The 18,601-nt window shown below is 36.3% G+C and overlaps 1 protein-coding gene across 1 annotated transcript in view; it reads left to right on the forward strand.

Annotated features, from left to right (window-relative positions):
• LOC310733304 (acylamino-acid-releasing enzyme-like) overlaps positions 1 to 18,601 on the forward strand; it is a 32,291-nt gene that overhangs the window by 11,367 nt on the left and 2,323 nt on the right. The window contains exons 8-21 of the mRNA XM_083554473.1: positions 1,541 to 1,678; positions 1,845 to 1,936; positions 11,120 to 11,160; positions 11,270 to 11,388; positions 11,473 to 11,533; positions 11,649 to 11,746; positions 12,168 to 12,219; positions 12,310 to 12,398; positions 14,886 to 15,024; positions 15,357 to 15,440; positions 15,629 to 15,709; positions 16,228 to 16,316; positions 16,573 to 16,763; positions 18,173 to 18,275. Coding sequence (XP_083410599.1) covers positions 1,541 to 1,678; positions 1,845 to 1,936; positions 11,120 to 11,160; positions 11,270 to 11,388; positions 11,473 to 11,533; positions 11,649 to 11,746; positions 12,168 to 12,219; positions 12,310 to 12,398; positions 14,886 to 15,024; positions 15,357 to 15,440; positions 15,629 to 15,709; positions 16,228 to 16,316; positions 16,573 to 16,763; positions 18,173 to 18,275 — 1,377 coding nt within the window. The remainder of the gene's footprint in view (positions 1 to 1,540; positions 1,679 to 1,844; positions 1,937 to 11,119; positions 11,161 to 11,269; positions 11,389 to 11,472; positions 11,534 to 11,648; positions 11,747 to 12,167; positions 12,220 to 12,309; positions 12,399 to 14,885; positions 15,025 to 15,356; positions 15,441 to 15,628; positions 15,710 to 16,227; positions 16,317 to 16,572; positions 16,764 to 18,172; positions 18,276 to 18,601) is intronic.

An 18,601-nucleotide genomic window follows, 5' to 3' on the forward strand; every position in this document is an offset into this window, starting at 1 on the left:
ACAGCACCATCACTGATTTTCTTGGGAGACATTTTTCAAGATTTCTAGTAAAATAAAAATATAAAACTAAAAAAAGTTACTGTGGGAGAGTGTATGAATACGGGAATAAGGAACGCCACAACAGGTCAGATGTAAAGGCTTCACATCCACTTTTTTTTTTTTTTTTTGTGTTGGTCTGCATAGTACCCCACGCAGCACGTCTCAGGCACTCTCAGGCGCGCACACACACGCGCGCGGTCTCCTCCTTAAAAGCACCCTCCGATCACTTGAAAAGAAAAAACAATCATTAGGTCACATTAACTTCAGGTAAAGCAATCCCCTGCCTATCTGCTCCTGAACCCGCCCTCCATTCACAAACCGCCGCTCGGCCACGCCCCCGCTGCCACAGTTACGTTTTTGCTGCACTAAACAACGGGAGTGACCGAGTGATACGTCATCAATTACCGGAACCGGCAGCGTGAGTTTGCTCGTGCCTTCGAAATTTGCTCGTGAAACAGGGTAAAATTTTGTGAGCGAGTTTGCTCGTATCTCCGTTTGCTCGTACTATAGGTTGCTCGTACAACGGGGTTCCACTGTATTCAGAAGAGGCTCACCAGCTGTATGTAACACTTCTTTTAGTAGTAAAGTTGGAATGGGATCTAACAGACATGTTGATTTGGCTTTATTAATAACATCATACAGCTCTTCCTGTCCTAAACTAAAGCAGTGTAGTTGTGGAGTTTTGGATCAGGATCATTTTGATGTTATGGTTTGTGTCTACTTGTCTGCTAGACAGGAAGAGTCACTGCAAAGCAAAGCAGATTGTATATGCAAATACATTTTCTACTGGTTGTATTTCTATTTCTATACTGAAGTGAAATAATGTAATTAAGTCAGAGTAATGAGAGAGCGTGAAAAGTTGTAATCATTTGGAGAGTATCAGTGAACATTTTAATTTTTTTATTTTGCATTTTGCTACTGTGGTGGAAGTCGTTAACCACAGTTCTCAAAGCGTGTTGATCGGTGTATTGTCGAGGACTAAAAATGAAAAATTAATAACCAAAATGTTATTGAAGACATTTTGATTATGAACATAATCACTGAATAATGTATCAAATAAATCTGTACTATAGGGGGCCATGAAATTTTATTTTATAGCTAAAGAGTTGCCTGGCTGCAAAATGTTTGAAAATACTTATTTCACATAGTATTTGGGATTAAAATGTAGTTTTCTCAAGTATAGAAGTGTATAATGTCTTGGTGTCTATAATATGTGTGTGTGTGTGTGTGTGTGTGTGTGTGTGTGTGTGTGTGTGTGTGTATATATATATATATATATATATATATATATATATATATATATGTGTGTGTGTGTGTATATATATATTTATATATATATATATATATATATATATATATATATATATATATATATATATATATATATAAATATATATATATATATAAATATATAAATATATATAAATATATAAATAAATTATTATTACTATTATTGATAATAATAATTTTCTTTCTTTTTTTTTTTTTCTTTTTTTTACAGGGCAGTCAGTTTGTGTATTATGAGGACTGGGGAGAAGCTTTGGTCAGTAAGAGCACACCTGTACTTTGTATTTTGGATATTGAGGGCAACAATGTCTCTGTCTTGGAGGGGGTACCAGATGACATTTCCCCTGGACAGGTGCGTTAGTGTGTGTGTGTGTGTGTGTGTGTGTGTGTGTGTGTGTGTGTGTGTGTGTGTGTGTGTGTGCTGAAGTAAATCACTTTACATTTACAAGCATCAACATCGGTATCTGAATTTGTTTTTGAGTCTGTTATGGTCATTTGTTTGTACTCTTATCCCGCAGGCATTCTGGGCACCTAATGACACAGGTGTAGTTTTTGTGGGATGGTGGCACGAGCCATTCAGACTAGGTTTGAAATACTGCCCCAACAGACGGTGAGTGAATATGTGTGTGTGGGCATGTGTGTGTGTGTGTGTGTGTGTGTGTGTGTGTGTGTGTGTGTGTGTGTGTGTGTGTGTGTGTGTGTGTGTGTGTGTGTGTGTGTGTGTGTGTGTGTGTGTGTGTGTGTGTGTGTGTTATGCTATATGCACAAAAAAAAAAAAAAAAAACACTTCTTAAATGAAAACCAGGGTTTGGTGGGTCGGGTATTATTTTACATTTGGTTTAGCCTGTTGGTTTTTTTTTGCTTTCAAATATGTAACCATTATTAAAAAGATTTTAATAGGGTTTGAATTAATCTGAATTAGGCCTTAATCCAGAATGATCAAGAATGCTTTAAAAATTTCTTTTTAGATTTACTTCTAGAATCCTGAATAGTATTTAAAATGGTGCTATTGTGGATAGGTGTGGTTGTTCTGGGATATGCTTACATCTGAAACCTGGAAAGGATCCATTTCTTGTTGTGAAAGTAAAAATTGTAACTAGGATAAATCATTAATTAATTCATTTATTCATTATTTTTTTAAACATTCCTTTTTGTTTTCCTAGTGGATGTTGTGGTTTCAGCAAGCGGAGAATACCCTAATTTCTGGACTATAAAGCGCACCCATATATAAGCCGCACCCACTGAATTTGACAAAGATTTTTATTTTGAACGTAAATAAGCCGCACCTGTGTATAAGCCGCTGTCTTTACACAGGCTTTAATGAAAGACAGTGTCTGTTACACAGTGTAACAGGTGAAATATGTTGTGGCTCCTTTAAGAGCAGAGCGGCATTTTGGGAATAGCCTGCCGCCGAATTTTTCCGGTATTACTGCATGTGTGCAAGACCGAGGAATATGTCCTTATTATTTTCTGATGCTCATTTCTAAGTTACTTTGACTAAACCGTAACGCTGTTGCCAAGAAAAATTTAAAAGCACGAGTTTTGGAAACCTGTCTGTGCTTATATGATATCTGTTGCAACTGGAGTTAGCGAGCTCTCCCTTAACCCAGACTCAACGCGTTACAGCGGCTTGTATCTAAACAGTAGCCTACCAAGTAAGTCATTGTTCACTGTCTTCCTCCTTCCTTTTACAATTATTTATCTCGGGAGTTTATCTTTTGGCATTGTCGTGTGTTTAAAAATCAACACTGGTGGAAGTTTTTTCTCCCGATGCCGTGCAGCTCAGAACACAGTTGAGGTACGTTTTCTTCGTTTCCGTTTGGAAATTTCATTGGTCTAATGTTATGTCGCTTAGTTTTTTGGCTTGAAGTTCGTGAAACCGGGAAACTGTGTGTCTTTCACATTCCCAAGATAACAATCTTTTCAGTGAGTCTTGGGTCTGCCTCAGGGTCTCTGTTCAGTGCCAGAAAAAGCTTTAGCTAAAGTTGATATATGGGCATAGTTTTAAGTAACACAAAAAGCCTCCAATGGCTCCTATTTATTACAGAGAAGTAAAGACTGTACTCCAAAGCTTTCCTGGTTTTGCCAAACTTATCACTCTACAAAGAGTAAACGCGGGAAATCTGTGGCTGTACCTTGTTTACTCCGCCTGTACTGGTGGTCTAATTTATTTGGTCATTTCATAAAGCTCACAACTGTTGGTGAGGATAGAAGTTGGCCATTAAATAAAGAGTTTTGAATAGAGTGCTTAAGTTTCACCGTCAAGTCAAGTCAAGTTTATTTCTATAGCGCTTTTCACAACAGACATTGTTTCAATGCAGCTTTACAGAAATCAACAGTCAAGGTGAACGGTGTGCATTTATCCCTGATGAGCAGCCATGGCGACTGTGGCAAGGAAAAACTCCCTTTGATGTAATGAGGAAGAAACCTTGAGAGGAACCAGACTCAAAAGGGGAACCCATCCTCATTTGGGTGACATCAAGAGTTTGATCATAAATCTTTCAACAATGCAGAACACTGGAGAGTGAGAACTAACATGAGTACTGGAGTATAAGATTATAAGTAATGTTCTTTCTACAGTCTTATACAGTCTATATGGTTAGTAGCTCCTAGTTTTATGAGCTCAACATTTGTGATCATCACAGATCCAGTATCAGCTTCTCCATGCCAGAGCCTTTAAACACTCCAGGAGGTCCAATGTCAAAACCACACATGTAGTGGGATCCAATTGGCACTGGTACGTCTCTAGATGGTTTGGGATGTTTGCGAGTTCGGCGAGTACTTCTTTAAAGGTCCATAATCTTCATTAGGTGAGATGTGACTGGAGCTGGCCAACCTCAGGATGCCTCGGGATGGGGAGAGAAAGAGAAGCAGTGGAGAGAAATTAGCATAGCTGCTGTTCATGATATTAACAGCACAAGTTGATAATGTGCATGTGATCAGATCTTCTGGAGCACAAGGTTATGATGTGAGACGTGTTATGTGTAGGCTTTGCTAAAAAGATATGTTTTTAATCTACACTTAAACTGGGTGAGTGTGTCTGAACCCTAAACACTGTCAGGAAGACTATTCCAGAGTTTAGGTAAATTTGAAAATGCTCTACTGTCTTTAGTGGACTTTGCTATTCTAAGAACTACTAGAAGCCCAGAGTTTTGAGATCTCAGGGAGCGTGGCGGATTGTAGCGTGTTAAAAGACTGGAGATACATGGGAGCCAAACCATTTAGTGCTTTAAAAGTAAGAAGTAGTAGTTTGAAGTCTATTCGAAACGTAACAGAAAGCCAGTGCAGGGATGATAAGATTAGGGTTATGTGATCATATTTTCTTGACCTTCACCACAACCTAGTACACTGACTGTGTCCTGTTGCTGATCCAATTTATTTTTCATTGACACAGTCCCTTTTTTTTCACTCAAAAACTTCCACCAGGTGCAAAGACTCCTCTAACAGCACCCTCAATAAACAGGGAAAATGCTAACACAAGCAAGAATACTATACTGAACAAAATTATAAAAGCAACACTTTTGTTTTTGCCCCCATTTTTCATGAGCTGAACTCAAAGATCTAAGACTTTTTCTATGTACACAAAAGACCCATTTCTCTCAAACATTGTTCACAAATCTGTCTAAATCTGTGTTAGTGAGCACTTCTTCTTTGCTGAGATAATCCATCCTCCTCACGTGTGGCATATTAAGATGCTGATTAGACAGCATGATTATTGCACAGGTGTGCTTTAGGCTGGCCACAATTAAGGGGCCACTCTAAAATGTGCAGTTTTATCACACAGCACAATGCCACAGATGTCGCAAGTTTTGAGGGAGTGTGCATTTGGCATGCTGACTGCAGGAACATTTGAGTTTTGTGTACATAGAAAAGGTCTTAGTTCAGCTCATTAAAAATGGTGCTGTAACAAATTCACTGGTACCATACTAGAAGAAAGGTAGACAGGCAATAGTTCACAAGTCTTTCACTGTCGCCCGCCGTTGCTTGGTCCCCGTTTGCCGACCCTTACGCTCATCTCAATGCTTGGTGTCTCTCTCTCTCGAAGGTTAGCATCGCTCTCCTCTTTATTGGCATCGCCAGACTGAAACAGAGCGCACTGATTAGTCTCATCAGCTGCAGGTGTTTTTTACCCCACATTCCGTCCGGCTCCGCCCTCCACTTGCGCACAGCTGGTACAGGTGCAAAACAAAAGTGTTGCATTTATAACTTTGTTCAGTATATTAAGCAACTAATTTCAAAGCATCACATTCCCAATAAAGATAAACACATCTTCAATGGGAATGTGGTGCTTTGAAATTAGTTGCTTAATACACTGAACAAAATTCAGTACAAAAGTACAACAGCTGCGAAGCATCGACATCTGTGGATTTAGTGTTGATGATGAACACTGGAGTGACTTTAAATTTATCATTGAAAACAGTAAGAACAGGAAGATACATCTTTAAAAGAAAATAGTGTCCAAAGAAAAAAATTAAAGGCCACTGGAATATGCAAGTGAGGTCATTAAACAGTTAAATGAATAGTGGAGCACCACCAATCTTTAGATACTATACTAGATGATAACCATTACCGTATTTTCCAGACTATAAGCCGCTACTTTTTTTCCCACGCTTTGAACCCCGCGGCTTAAACAACGAAGCAGCTAATTTATGGATTTTTCCTGGGTTTTTCCCGGTTTCACAAGCTTCAAGCCAAAAAACGTAGCCCCATAACATTAGGCCAATGAAATTGCTGAACGGGTTCAGGTGAACCAATGAAACTCTTTATATCAAATCACGCTCCCACTGAATCGGGCCGCACCACATCATAAATGATGAGGTTCCTCTGACGTTTGACCTGCCAGAGAATAGTTTAGAAAGTCATGAGTTGTGCCATTCCATTTCTGACATAGAAATGGAAAACCACTTTCTGTAATTCTTGTAATTTCTGTACTCATCACACACACACACACACACACACACACACACACACACACACACACACACACACACACACACACACACACACACACACACACAGAGAGAGCATGATTCTTCAATCTTATCGAAAGACTAGTTAGTGTGACTGCATGTTTCTATTGTAACCAAACTGAAACTCCAAACACTTACTTCCACTTATTATTATTAGTAATGTCTTCCATTTGGTTAGTTATGTTAATTCTTGTAAATCATATAAAGTTCTAAAAGGTTGTTTTTTTTTACAGTCTTGTAATTTTACTGTAGAGGTTTACATTAGGAATGTGGCTGAGCAAAGCCAAACAAAAATAAATTACAGGAGCAGATTTTTTTTATTTATATTTTTTATTTTGCAGGTGGCATTGGGTGGTCACAGATGGGTGCTTGTGCTCTAAAAATAGTATAATATAAATTTCATATACCTCATGTATTCAAATGCATAAAAAATCATGGCATATAAATCATGTAACAGTTAACATGTCAAATATGTGTCCTCAGAGATTATTTATTCCTTGAGTTAGTTAAAAACCATATAAGACTTTTTAAAGTCTGATCAAGGACTGGTTCTCTCCCTGACTCAATTATATCTAGTTCACTTGATTTTGAGTCTATTTTGACAAAGTTTAAACACTATCAGAAAATCTCTAGAATTTATTTTTCAAATTCAACATTTGTTTGTCACATTTACATTTATACAGAGTACAACATGTAGTGGAATGCTTTTTAATGAATGTCCAACAAGTAAACATGAAAAATAGAATATAAGGATAAAATAAATTACGCAACAGTATGCAATTTCACTGAACACAACAGAGTGAATAAGAATTAAACGTTTCAATACTGTTTTTAGACCCCCATGTTCTTTACCGTCATATCTATTTTCATCTGCCTTCTGCAACACTTTAGTGTCCTTTTTTTTATGGCAAAATAGATCAAATTCACCTGCCATTAGGTTCACCTTCCTCCCTTACCTCTTCTTCTAAATCTTACCCTATTCCTCACTTATTCTCTGCTTTTCAGCTTCTCATCACCTCAGATATTTTCGATCTTATACATAAGTCTGCCTACTACTTACTCGCTGGATCCTCTTTCCACTGTTCTGGTAAAGGCCTGTCTCCCCTCTCTGCTTCCTCTTATTTCTGCTATCATTTGCTCCTCTTTTACCACTGGAATTGTTCCTATGGCTCTTAAAGCCGATGCTATTTCTACAATTCTGAAAAAAACTGGTGCTGATCCTAATGGTTTCAATAATTTCCGTCCTATATCCAATTTACCTTTCCTTTCTAAAAATCCTCGAAAAAATAGTTGCTTCTCAGCTTCACTCTCATTTTACCTTGTAATAACTCGTATAAACTATTCCAGTCTGGTTTTTACCCCTTTCATAGTACAGAAACTGCACTTTTAAAAATGACTAATGACCTTCTCATGGCAGCTGATTCTGGTTTAGTAACTATTCTTATCTTTCTTATTTTAAGTGCAGCCTTTGACACCATCTCTCATACTATCCTTCTTAATCGACTTCTTTCCAATTGGCATTACTCACACCCTCCTGGGCTCATTTAAATCATATCAGGGCACTCTTAGTTCATTAAATTACACTAATTTAGATACAAATTTTCCCAGTTAAAACTGGAGTCCCCCAGGGTTCTGTTCTGGGACCTTTTCTTTTTTTTATCATATACCTTCTTCCTCTTGGCAATATCTTTAATAAATATTGTACTCTTTTTCCACTGTTATTCAGATTACAATTAACTCTGTTATTCTGGCAATCTTAATTCTACCCTTCCTCCTCTCTCCCTACTTGACTGCTTTAATGAACCTGGGTCTCTTCAAATTTTCTCCATTTAAATAGTGGGAAAACAGAATTTCTTCTTTTTGGAAATAAATCAATAGTATATTTAAATTTTATATCTTTTTTCCCCAATTACCAATTCTTTTGTTTCCCCTTCTGCTCAGGTTAAGAGTTTTGGAGTCCTCCTAGACAGTACACTGTAATTTTAATCACATATTAATAACATCACTCGGTCTGCGTAATTTCATCTACGTAATATCAACTTACAAGTCTTTGTCCTTCCCTTTGTACTGCTATCTTTGTTTTAATTGTTGTTACCTCCCATATCGATTATTGTAATTCCCCTCTTTTTGGTTTAATTCAAAATGCTGTTCATAAGCTTCAACTGGTTCAGAATTTGGCAGCTCGTATCATAACTAAAACTGCTTCATTTCACAACATTACTCCGGTTTTGCAGCAGCTTCACTGACTTCCGGTCAAGCTTTACATTGACTTTAAAATTCTTCTTCTCACTTTTTACTCACTTTGTAGCATTTTTCCCTCATAATGACGAAATTAATGAATTACCGTATTTTTCGGACTATAAGCCGCTACTTTTTTCCCACATTTTGAACCCCGCGGCTTAAACAACGAAGCGGCTTATTTATGGATTTTTTCTGGGTTTTTCCCGGTTTCACAAACTTCAAGCCAGAAAACTGGACCCCATAACCTTAGACCAATGAAATTTCCGAACGGAAACGAAAACACGCACTTCACCTGTGTTCTGAGCTGCACGGCATCGGGAGAAAAACTTCCACTGGTGGCGCACGACGATGACAAAAGATAAACTCCCGAGAGAAATACAGTGGTCCCTTGACCTATGAGTTTAATTTGTTCCGTAGACGAGCTCGTATCTCAATTTGCTCGCACATCAAATCAGTTTTCCATATTGAAAATACTTAAAATGGCATTAATCCGTTCCAACCCTCAAAATGACACCCCGTTTTTATGTTTCATGTTATTAAATTGTAAAATACATTTCTAAATAGAAAAATAGAAAGAGTATGTAAAGATATAATAAGGTTTTATTCAGTGTATTTTCCTTGGAGATGAGACGATTTGAGCGAAAACGCCGAACGAAAACGCCGGTGTGGGGTGTGTGTGTGTGTGTGTGTGTGTGTGTGTGTGTGTGTGTGTGTGTGTGTGTGTGTGTGTGTGTGTGTGTGTGTGTGTGTGTGTGTGTGTGTGTGTGTGTGTGGAGGGGGGTAGAGGTGATAAGCGGAGGCGGAGGGAAAACTCGTTTTTTACTATCACTCCTGTACACTACGTATCCCTAAACTTTAAAATTGTAACTTTTTCTTCTTTGCTTATCTTAATTTTCGTCACAATCTTTGCTTCGCCATCTAGCAGTGGCATCTCGAGCTCGTACCTAAATTTTTTGCTCGCGTACCGAAAAAAAAATCGACCGAGTGACCGCTCGTACCTCGGAAAACTCGTACATTAATGCATTCGTAGGTCAAGGTACCACTGTAGTTGTAAAAGGAAGGAGGAAGTGAACAATAACTTACTTGGTAGACTAATGTTTAGATACAAGCCGTTGTAACGCGTTGAGTCTGGGTCAAGGGAGAGCTCACTAACTCCAGTTCCAACAGATATCATATAAGCACAGACAGGTTTCCAAAACTCATGCTTTTTTATTTTTCTTGGCAACAGCGTTATGGGTTAGTCAAAGAAACCTAGAAATGAGCATCAGATAATAAAAAGGACATAATCCTCGGTCTCCACACACGCAGTAATAGCGAAAGAATGCAGTGGCATGCTGTATTCCCAAAATACCGCTATGCTCCTAATCTGGTAACATATTGCATTTAGTGTCTTTCGGTAAAGCCTGTGTAAAGTTCATTAGTGCGGCTTATTCATGTAAAAAAAATATCTTTGTCATAATGGTGCGCTTCATAGTCCGGAAATTACGAGAGTCTTTTTTTTTTTTTTTTATTGTACGTATAAGAGCGATACATTATTCGACTCTGTAAAGGGTTGTATACACTTAATAACAATAAAACGCTGTTCTTTTATAAATGAAGGAAAAACAGACAGGGTGCGCTCTCTGCCGTCTCTGTCATCTCTTTTCACAGGCACACAAATTAAACAACCTGAATTTTAGTGTATACTCGCCTCACATACATAAGTATATGGAAATAAAGCTTTAAATGTCAAAACGAAAATTAAACAAGTATTCTCTGATTATGTAATCCATATGAAAGTTAGAAGAGATACCATTCCTCATAACCGGTAACATAACCGTCCCTGTGGAAACATAGCAAAGGTTCGGTTTTTGTCCTGATGGTAATTTATAACACCATTATTACTGTACAACATTTACAAGATTATTTTGTCTTCATGCTCTATGTGGAGTATTGTTTCACTAATAATAAACATACATTTGCATAAAGCATCCATATTTGTCCATGCGCTTGTTGATTAGAGTATTGAAACCATGAAAAACATTAATTTAAGGTACATTTAGAACAGATAAAAATGTGGGATAAAGTTGCGATTAATCGTGTTACTCATGACAATCGTGTGATTGACAGCCCTAATATTAATATGACATAAAGTCCAGTTACCATAGAGTAATTTCCCCACTGTGGGACAAATAAACGTATATCTTATCTTACCACCGTGACACTAAAACAGATAGTAGTAATGGCTACTTTTTACTTAAGTACATATCAGAGCCCAAACTTTTTTACCTTAACTTGGGAAAAAAAGTATAGTTGGTTCTTACTTACCAGAGTATTTTAAAACATGAGTATCTGTACTTCTACTTATGTGAAAGATGTGTATACTTTTGCCACCTCTGGTGTGTCAACCTTTTGTGGAGATTTTTGGATATCACTAAATGCAAATAAGTTGTGCTCACTAAGCCTCATAGTTGTTATATTATATGCAATAATAAACGATTTTCTAAATGCCTAAAAAGACAAATTGGCTTGTATATACAGGTAGACTGCATTTTCAAGATGCATCCCAATTATAATTATACTCTTTATTTTCTGTTCATTAGATCTTCTTTGTTTTATGTGGATCTCACTCGTGGAAAATGTGGTATGCAGTACTTCTTTATTAAATGGTTTACTATTGAAATAGCTACGTTTGTGTCATCGGTATGTGCATACACCTATTTTGTTACAGTCTGCCTTTTCTTCCTTTTTAGAACAGTTATCGGACTCCACCGCAGTCATGTCTCCTCGTCTGAGTCCAGATCACTGCCGCATTGTCTATTTTGAGTGTGACGTGTACGGCCCCCATCAGCAATGCAACAAGCTCTGCATGGTGCGTTTATGTGCTTGTGCATTGTGTTTACTCCTGGAATGATTGTATAATTCTTCATTTGTTTTTACTTGTGGATTATTGTAGTATGACTGGTATACAAAGAAGACATCTGTTGTAGTTGATGTGGTCAAGAGACCCAGAGAAGGTAATAGTGTGCTTAGCTGTTTTCACCACAGCAAATCATTATAGATTTTTTTTAATAATTATGGGATTTTTCTTCATGGTTTTCTTTGTTTTTTTCATTTATAATTTAAATACAGATGGCTTTACTGGTATCTACAACTCTATGCTGTCTCATCAATGCTGGTCAGCTGACAGCCAGAGAGTTCTTATATCATCTGCTCAGAGAAGCCGTAAGGTAAAACTGATTGGCTAGGAGACTTTTTCCATCATAGTCTTGTTGTGCACAGCAGGGTAAAGCTGATCTATTTCTGGGACCTGATTTTTTTTTTAATTTGTGTTCTATTTTTTAAACAATACAGGTTATTAAATCAAATGTATTTTCATGCTTGTTTTTCATGTAGTATTTGTGACTTATCTTTGATGCTGAATATTGCATACATCTAGTGACAAAAAAAATGCAGAGCAGATAACACTTGTTAAACTTTCCTGTCTTGACTTTAAACTGGATTTAAATCCTGATGCACTGTGGCTTGAAGAATCATATTTTACTTAAGTTGGAAATGAAATGAAAATAACATTTAAGTTTCTATATGTTTTTTGTTTTTTTATTAGTTCTAATTTCTAATTCTGAATTTCTTTATTTGTCTGTTTTTCAGGATATCCTAGTGGTTGATACTTCCACAGGCCAAGTTACATCTCTCACCTCTAGTAGGCGCATTTTTAATTTCTCATGCTAACTTTACCCCATGATTTTATGTAATTGTTACAGTCTTTTTATTATTTATTTTTTTTTTTTAGTGTCAGACAATGGAAGTTGGTGCCTACTGACTATTCACAGGGATTTGATGGTAGTCAGCTGTTCATCTCCAAATTGTCCTCCAAGTCTGGTAAATAATTAAACAAACAAGCAAACATAAATAAATTAAGTAAAGAAACAAGAACTACAAACTAAGACAGGTGAATTGCATGAAGCAAGTAAAGTTGTATAAATCTAAAACAGCATAGATTTTGTATTTGTGGTCTATATTTATGCAGTTGTCTATTTCAGTCGGTTGGCAACAGTACAACGCAATGTTGTTTGTACCAATTTATTTGGTTTAAGTTTTTTATTAAAGAAAGGAAGGCAGTATATGCTTGTCTCATATACTTCACAGCACAGTGAAAATCTTTCTTCGCACATCCCAGCGATGTTAGGAAGTTGTGGTCAGAGCACAGGGACAGCCATGGTACAGTGCCCCTGGTGCACAAAGGGTTATGGGCATTGCTCAAAGGCCCCAAGAGTGGCAGCTTGGCGATACTGGGGCTTGAACCCCCAACCTTACATAAAAAAAAAAACCTTGACCACTGGTCTCCAAAAAAAAGACAAAAAAAGAGAAATCCAGTGAGTTGTAGTTCTGTATATGTAAATGGCCTGCTGATGAGAGAAATCAAAGGTAAATAGCCAGACTTGTTTGAGCTGATAAAAAAGTTGAGTAACTTAAATAATTGCTTTTTGCTAGTAAGAAAAACACCACTTGATTTACAAAATGTAGAACCATGTCAATTATCTATAATAATAATATTGTATTTAAAAATAAAATACATATTTACCTGTAATAACTAATCAATACATTACTATTATTAATAATAATAACTGCACCCATTTTCTTCAACCTTTTTCTTCAAAAAAAAATTCCTTCATATTCATTGAAATGCATGCTGTCTTGAAAAAAAAATGTATTCCATGCCAAATAAGAAACAGAAGAAGACAACTTTCTCATGCTTCTTTTTGAATAGGATAGCCTTCATCACACAAGCACTATCCAAATATACAGTTAAGGAAATCATTTTTTGATCCCCTGCTGATTTTGTAACCCCCTTACATTTCTTTGTAAGGGGATTACAAAATCAACAGTCTACAATGTTTTGATAGGTTTATTTTAACAAAGAGAGAAAGAATATAAAAATATATATATATTATTTGATTGAATGAAATAAGTATTTGATCCCCTATCAACCAGCAATCATTCTGACTCCCACACACCCAAACTATTCCTGTCCCTTTCGGAAAGTAGTCCTTAAATTAACTCATCATGTGTATAAAAGACACTCGTCAAAGAATCAACCTCTTCCATTCAAACCTCTCCACCACCATGGCAAAGACAAAAGAGCTGTCAAAGGACAGCAGGGACAAGGTTGTAGACCTGCACAAGGCTGGAATGGGCTACAAAACCATCAGCAAGAAGCTTTTGGAGAAAGAGACCACTGTTGGCACGATAATTTGAAATTGGAAGAAATACAAGATAAGTCAATCACGCTCGCTCTGGAGCTGCATGCAAAATCTCACCTTATGGGGTTTGATTACCTTTCTCAGAATCACTCAGGTAAAGATTACCTTTACCAGAATTACACAGGAGGAGCTTGTTAATGATCTCAAGAGAGCTGAGACCACAATCACCAAGAAAACCACTGGTAACACCCCAAGGTCCCTCTGCTCAAGAATGCACATGAACAGACCCGTTTGAAGTTTGCCAATGAACACCTGAATGCTTCAGAGAAGGCTTCAGAGAATGTCATGGGGTCAGATGAGTCCAAAATTCGACTCTTTGGCATCAACTCGACTCGCCCTGTTTAGAGGCAGAGAAATGCTGAATATGACCCCAAGAACACCATCCCCACTGTCAAACATGGAGGAGGAAACATTCTGCTTTGGGGCTGTTTCTCTGCCAAGGGTACAGGAAGACTTTACCACAGAACCTCCTGACCTCAGCCAAAACACTGAAGATGGGTGATGGATGGGTTTTACAGCATGACTATGACCAAAAACAAATGGCCAAGGCAACAATCTAATGGTCTTGTAGCTCATTCTACCCTTGTGCAGGTCTACAATCATGTCCCTGATGTCCTTTGACAGCTCTTTGATCTTTCCCATGGTGGTGGAGAGGTTTGAATCGAAGATGTTGATTCTGTGACTGGTGTTATATACACATAATGAGTTCATATTAAAAGCTCTTTTCTAAAGGGACAGGACTAACTTTGGTCTGTGGGAGTCCGAATCTTTGCTAATTTGGTATGGGATCAAATACTTATTTCTCTCGATTAAATACAAATTAATTTATAAACTTTTTTAAATATTTTTTTTATATTATGTCTCTCTCTCTGTTAAAATAAACCTACCATAAACATTCTAGACTGTTAATTTCTTTTTAAGGGGGTAAATTTACAAAATCAGCAAGGGATCAAATAATTATTTCCCCCACTGTTATATTTTCACAGGCAACTGTCTTTTAAATTGAGCTCTGATGTGTCTGCAATAACAATATAAAGCACATTTTTGTCATATTTCAGATGTGTCATATTCTAGACATATTAATGGAATGTTTTGCTATGTGTAGAGGGTAGGCTTTCTCCCAGCAAGCGGTTCAGAAAACGAGGTACCATGGGTGACACTAGAGGACTCTCAGATGCAACCTGAAATTGACTGGCAGGTTCTTCATTTTATCCCTCCTCCAGAAGAGGACAACAAACAATACCGTGAGTTAAGAGTCTCCTTTAGCTCTTTACATGTTCTTATGAATAAAGGCTGCTTTTTAGCTGCTTATATATGAAAAACCATTAATGTAACAGCATCCAATTACAGTTATCTAATCTAATCAAATACTTATTACATATGCAAGTGTGATATTATAAACTTACTATAACTGGTACAGGAATTACTCATAATTATTATTCATACTCTTGTTTAATTAGTAAAGAAATCTACAATCTTTTGTAAGAATGTTTGTACAAATATGTAAACTGATAGATCTGAGTATTTTGAGATTGCATGTTTTTTTTTTTTTTTTTTTTTTTTTTTTACATTGCAGCTGGTCTGGACTTTGATGGCATTCTAATGACACCAAAGGATGTGAAAGCAGGAAGAAAACTACCACTCATTGTCAAGCCACATGGTCCGTTCTTAAAAAAGACATAAATAAATAATAAATAACTTTTGTAATGTGGAAATGAGAATGATTATTCATATGTTTGACTACTAATTATAATATTGCTAATACCTCAAAATTGCAAACATTTAAATCAACAATAAATCATCAGAATCTGATTGCAATGTTTGTTTTATGTCTGTCTTTTTCTTTAGGTGGACCTCACTCTGTAATAGTGACAGAATGGCTCTTAGGCTCAGCAGTTCTCTGCAAAATGGGTTTTGGTGTCTTGCATGGTGTGTATATTTACTAGGGGTGTCCCCGACTATTTAAATCAAATCACAAAAATTGTAAAGTCTTGCTTATAGTGATAGTCAGAATCTGTGTGTGTGTGTGTGGGGGGGGGGGGGGGGGGATTTAAATCCCTGCCACCGAGATGACTCCTGTGTTCGGTCACGGAAATTAAAATCAATTACAGGGCTGGTTGGATTTATTCACGCATGTTAAAAATATTTATAAAATTATATATTTATAATTATAAATATTTATTAGTGTAGTCTGTGTCATAAGAAGAACTGTACATACTTTGAGCAAGTCTTCTTGTTACTGGAGGAAGTCTCCCACATGAGATCCTGTAAAAGATGTTATTAAGAAGCAGAGTAGAAAAATCAGTAATTATTTTCTTGGTAGTGTTTTGATAGTGTGTGATCAAACATAAGATAAGCTTTTGTGCTTTTGTCAAGACAATGTCAAGTAAAAAAAAATTTTTTTTTAGTGTGGTGAGTGTGATTCGTCTAATTATAGCTTCTTTCAGTTAATTACAGAGGCTCTATTGGCTACGGTCAGGACAGTATCTACTCACTACCAGGGAATGTCGGCACCCAAGATGTCAAAGATGTGCAGGTAAAGACAGCAGTTTATAAAGCCAGGATTATTATTATTATTATTACTGTTATTATTATAACTGTTATTATTATTATCATTATAACAATTCTTATTGTTACCACTAATTTACAGCAAGAAATAATGATTGTAATAATGGCACTGTGTGGAATGCTGAGTAATCAGATGTCTTATGTTGGATTAAGATGTATTTATATTTGTAAATATAAATTGTAGCACTAAACTCATTTGTAAAATAATTCTGCTTGCATTCTAGTTTGCTGTTGAGACGATTTTAAAGCGAGACGACTTCGACAGAGCGAAGGTTGTCGTTGTTGGGGGCTCCCATGGAGGTTTCTTGGCATGTCACCTAATTGGTCAATACCCAGACTTTTACAAAGCATGTGTTGCTCTGAATCCAGTCACCAACCTGGCATCCATGATTGGCAGTACTGACATTCCTGACTGGTAATTAGAGAACAGCTGCTTGTTCTCTCATTTTCTCTGTTATATAAGTGTGTAATAAAGTGGGTGCATGTGATTATTAATTTGCAATAGCCAACTTCTATCTGTTTAATAACAGTGGATATAATTATAGTAAAAAAAAAAATTGAGTAATTCAAAGCACATTTAAACTAATTATTTGCCTCGTTTAGTCCATTTAACTACACACAGAGCATAGTGTTTCATCATGGAACATTATTACTGACGCACCACCAGCTAAACTCTGGAGCACTCTGGACAGGTAAACACGTGGCAAATTGAAAAAAAAATTAAGGAATGGGGAGAAAACAGGGAGGGGCAAGGAGAAGATTTATATGGAAGCCTGTTTCCACCACATTAAAAAAAGTTTTTTTCTACCAATATATATTCCTCTCCATTTTGACTTTTCTTGCAATTCCAAAAATGTTTTGCCAATCGGGCAGCGTCACCCCCTCTGTAGTGCCAGAAAGCTTTACACATTGAAAATGAAATGCAATCAATAGAATCGTTTGTTATTAAACTAAGCCTCTGAACCCTGGAGAGAACTCTAACTAACAATCAGCTCTGGAGGAGACTGAACAAGACAGATAAAGCAGAGAAGCCTCGTTCCTACACCAACAGCTACAAACTTCCGGTGAATACACTAAAAAAATGTTGGATGTTTATGTAAAATAAAGTCAGAATTGCAAGGGAAAAAGTCAGAATAGCATGGAAACAAAAGTTGGAATTAGGCCATTTTTTAATAGAAACAGGCTTCAATAGATTCAGGCCAAATATATGACAAAGTTTCCAAAGTTTGGGATCATTTAAAAATAAAACATAAAAAAAACCACTGTACAGTGTATTATATATACAATATATGTATATATAATATTTTGTATTTGCAATGTACTAAATGGGTTTAGTTTTCAGATATCCTTGTATGCAATAAAATGTTAATTTTTCTAAAAAGAAAAAAAAGAAAAAAAGAAAACAAATTCCAAATTAGACCTGTCCTATTTTCTTTTGTATATTTAGTATTGATGTTTGATATATATATATATATATATATATATATATATATATATATATATATATATATATATATATATATATATATATATATATATATACACTTATCCAATTACTTGATTAATAGGCAGAATACTCGTTTATTAAGATCATCGAAATCTACAGCCCTAGATTAAATACTGTATTAGTAATTGCTCTAAATGAAGATATGGGGGGATACAATATACTTTCTATGAGAAATAGTATCCTGTGGACTGATTGCATTTCAGTGCTGCTTTCAGTAAGAAAAGATTTATGAAATGTAGTACAATCAATGCTGGGTAACATCTTTTACATAAGGCACGTTTTCACTTCCTCTTTTGGTGTTCTGTGTCTGTGTGCAGGTGTGCAGTTGAAGCTGGATTTGATTATAACATAAACACTATGCTGAGCCCCACTATGCTGGAGCAAATGATAAATAAGTCACCCATCAAACATGTTACACAGGTCAGTTTGCGTTTGTTTCAGCGTTTGTGTCTTTTTCATTACTCACATGCTAACTATATCAGCCATATTACTTGCCCAGTCACATATTTTTCTCACATGACTTCTTGCCATGTTTGTAAAATCTTTAACTATTGTGTACATTTTTATGCAGAGATATGCCGATTGCTAAAATAAGCAACATTCTTATTTTTTGTATTTAGCCTATTTTTTTTTTTATCTTATTAATGCAAGTTGTAACCCTGATTTATAATTGTACATTTCATTGACTGTTAAACATTTATTTGAGCTGTCAAATATCATTAATAGCAACTTTTTTGTTTCACTGG

This window comes from Silurus aristotelis (assembly GCF_946808225.1).
Source record: "Silurus aristotelis genome assembly, chromosome: 11".
NCBI lineage: Eukaryota > Metazoa > Chordata > Actinopteri > Siluriformes > Siluridae > Silurus > Silurus aristotelis.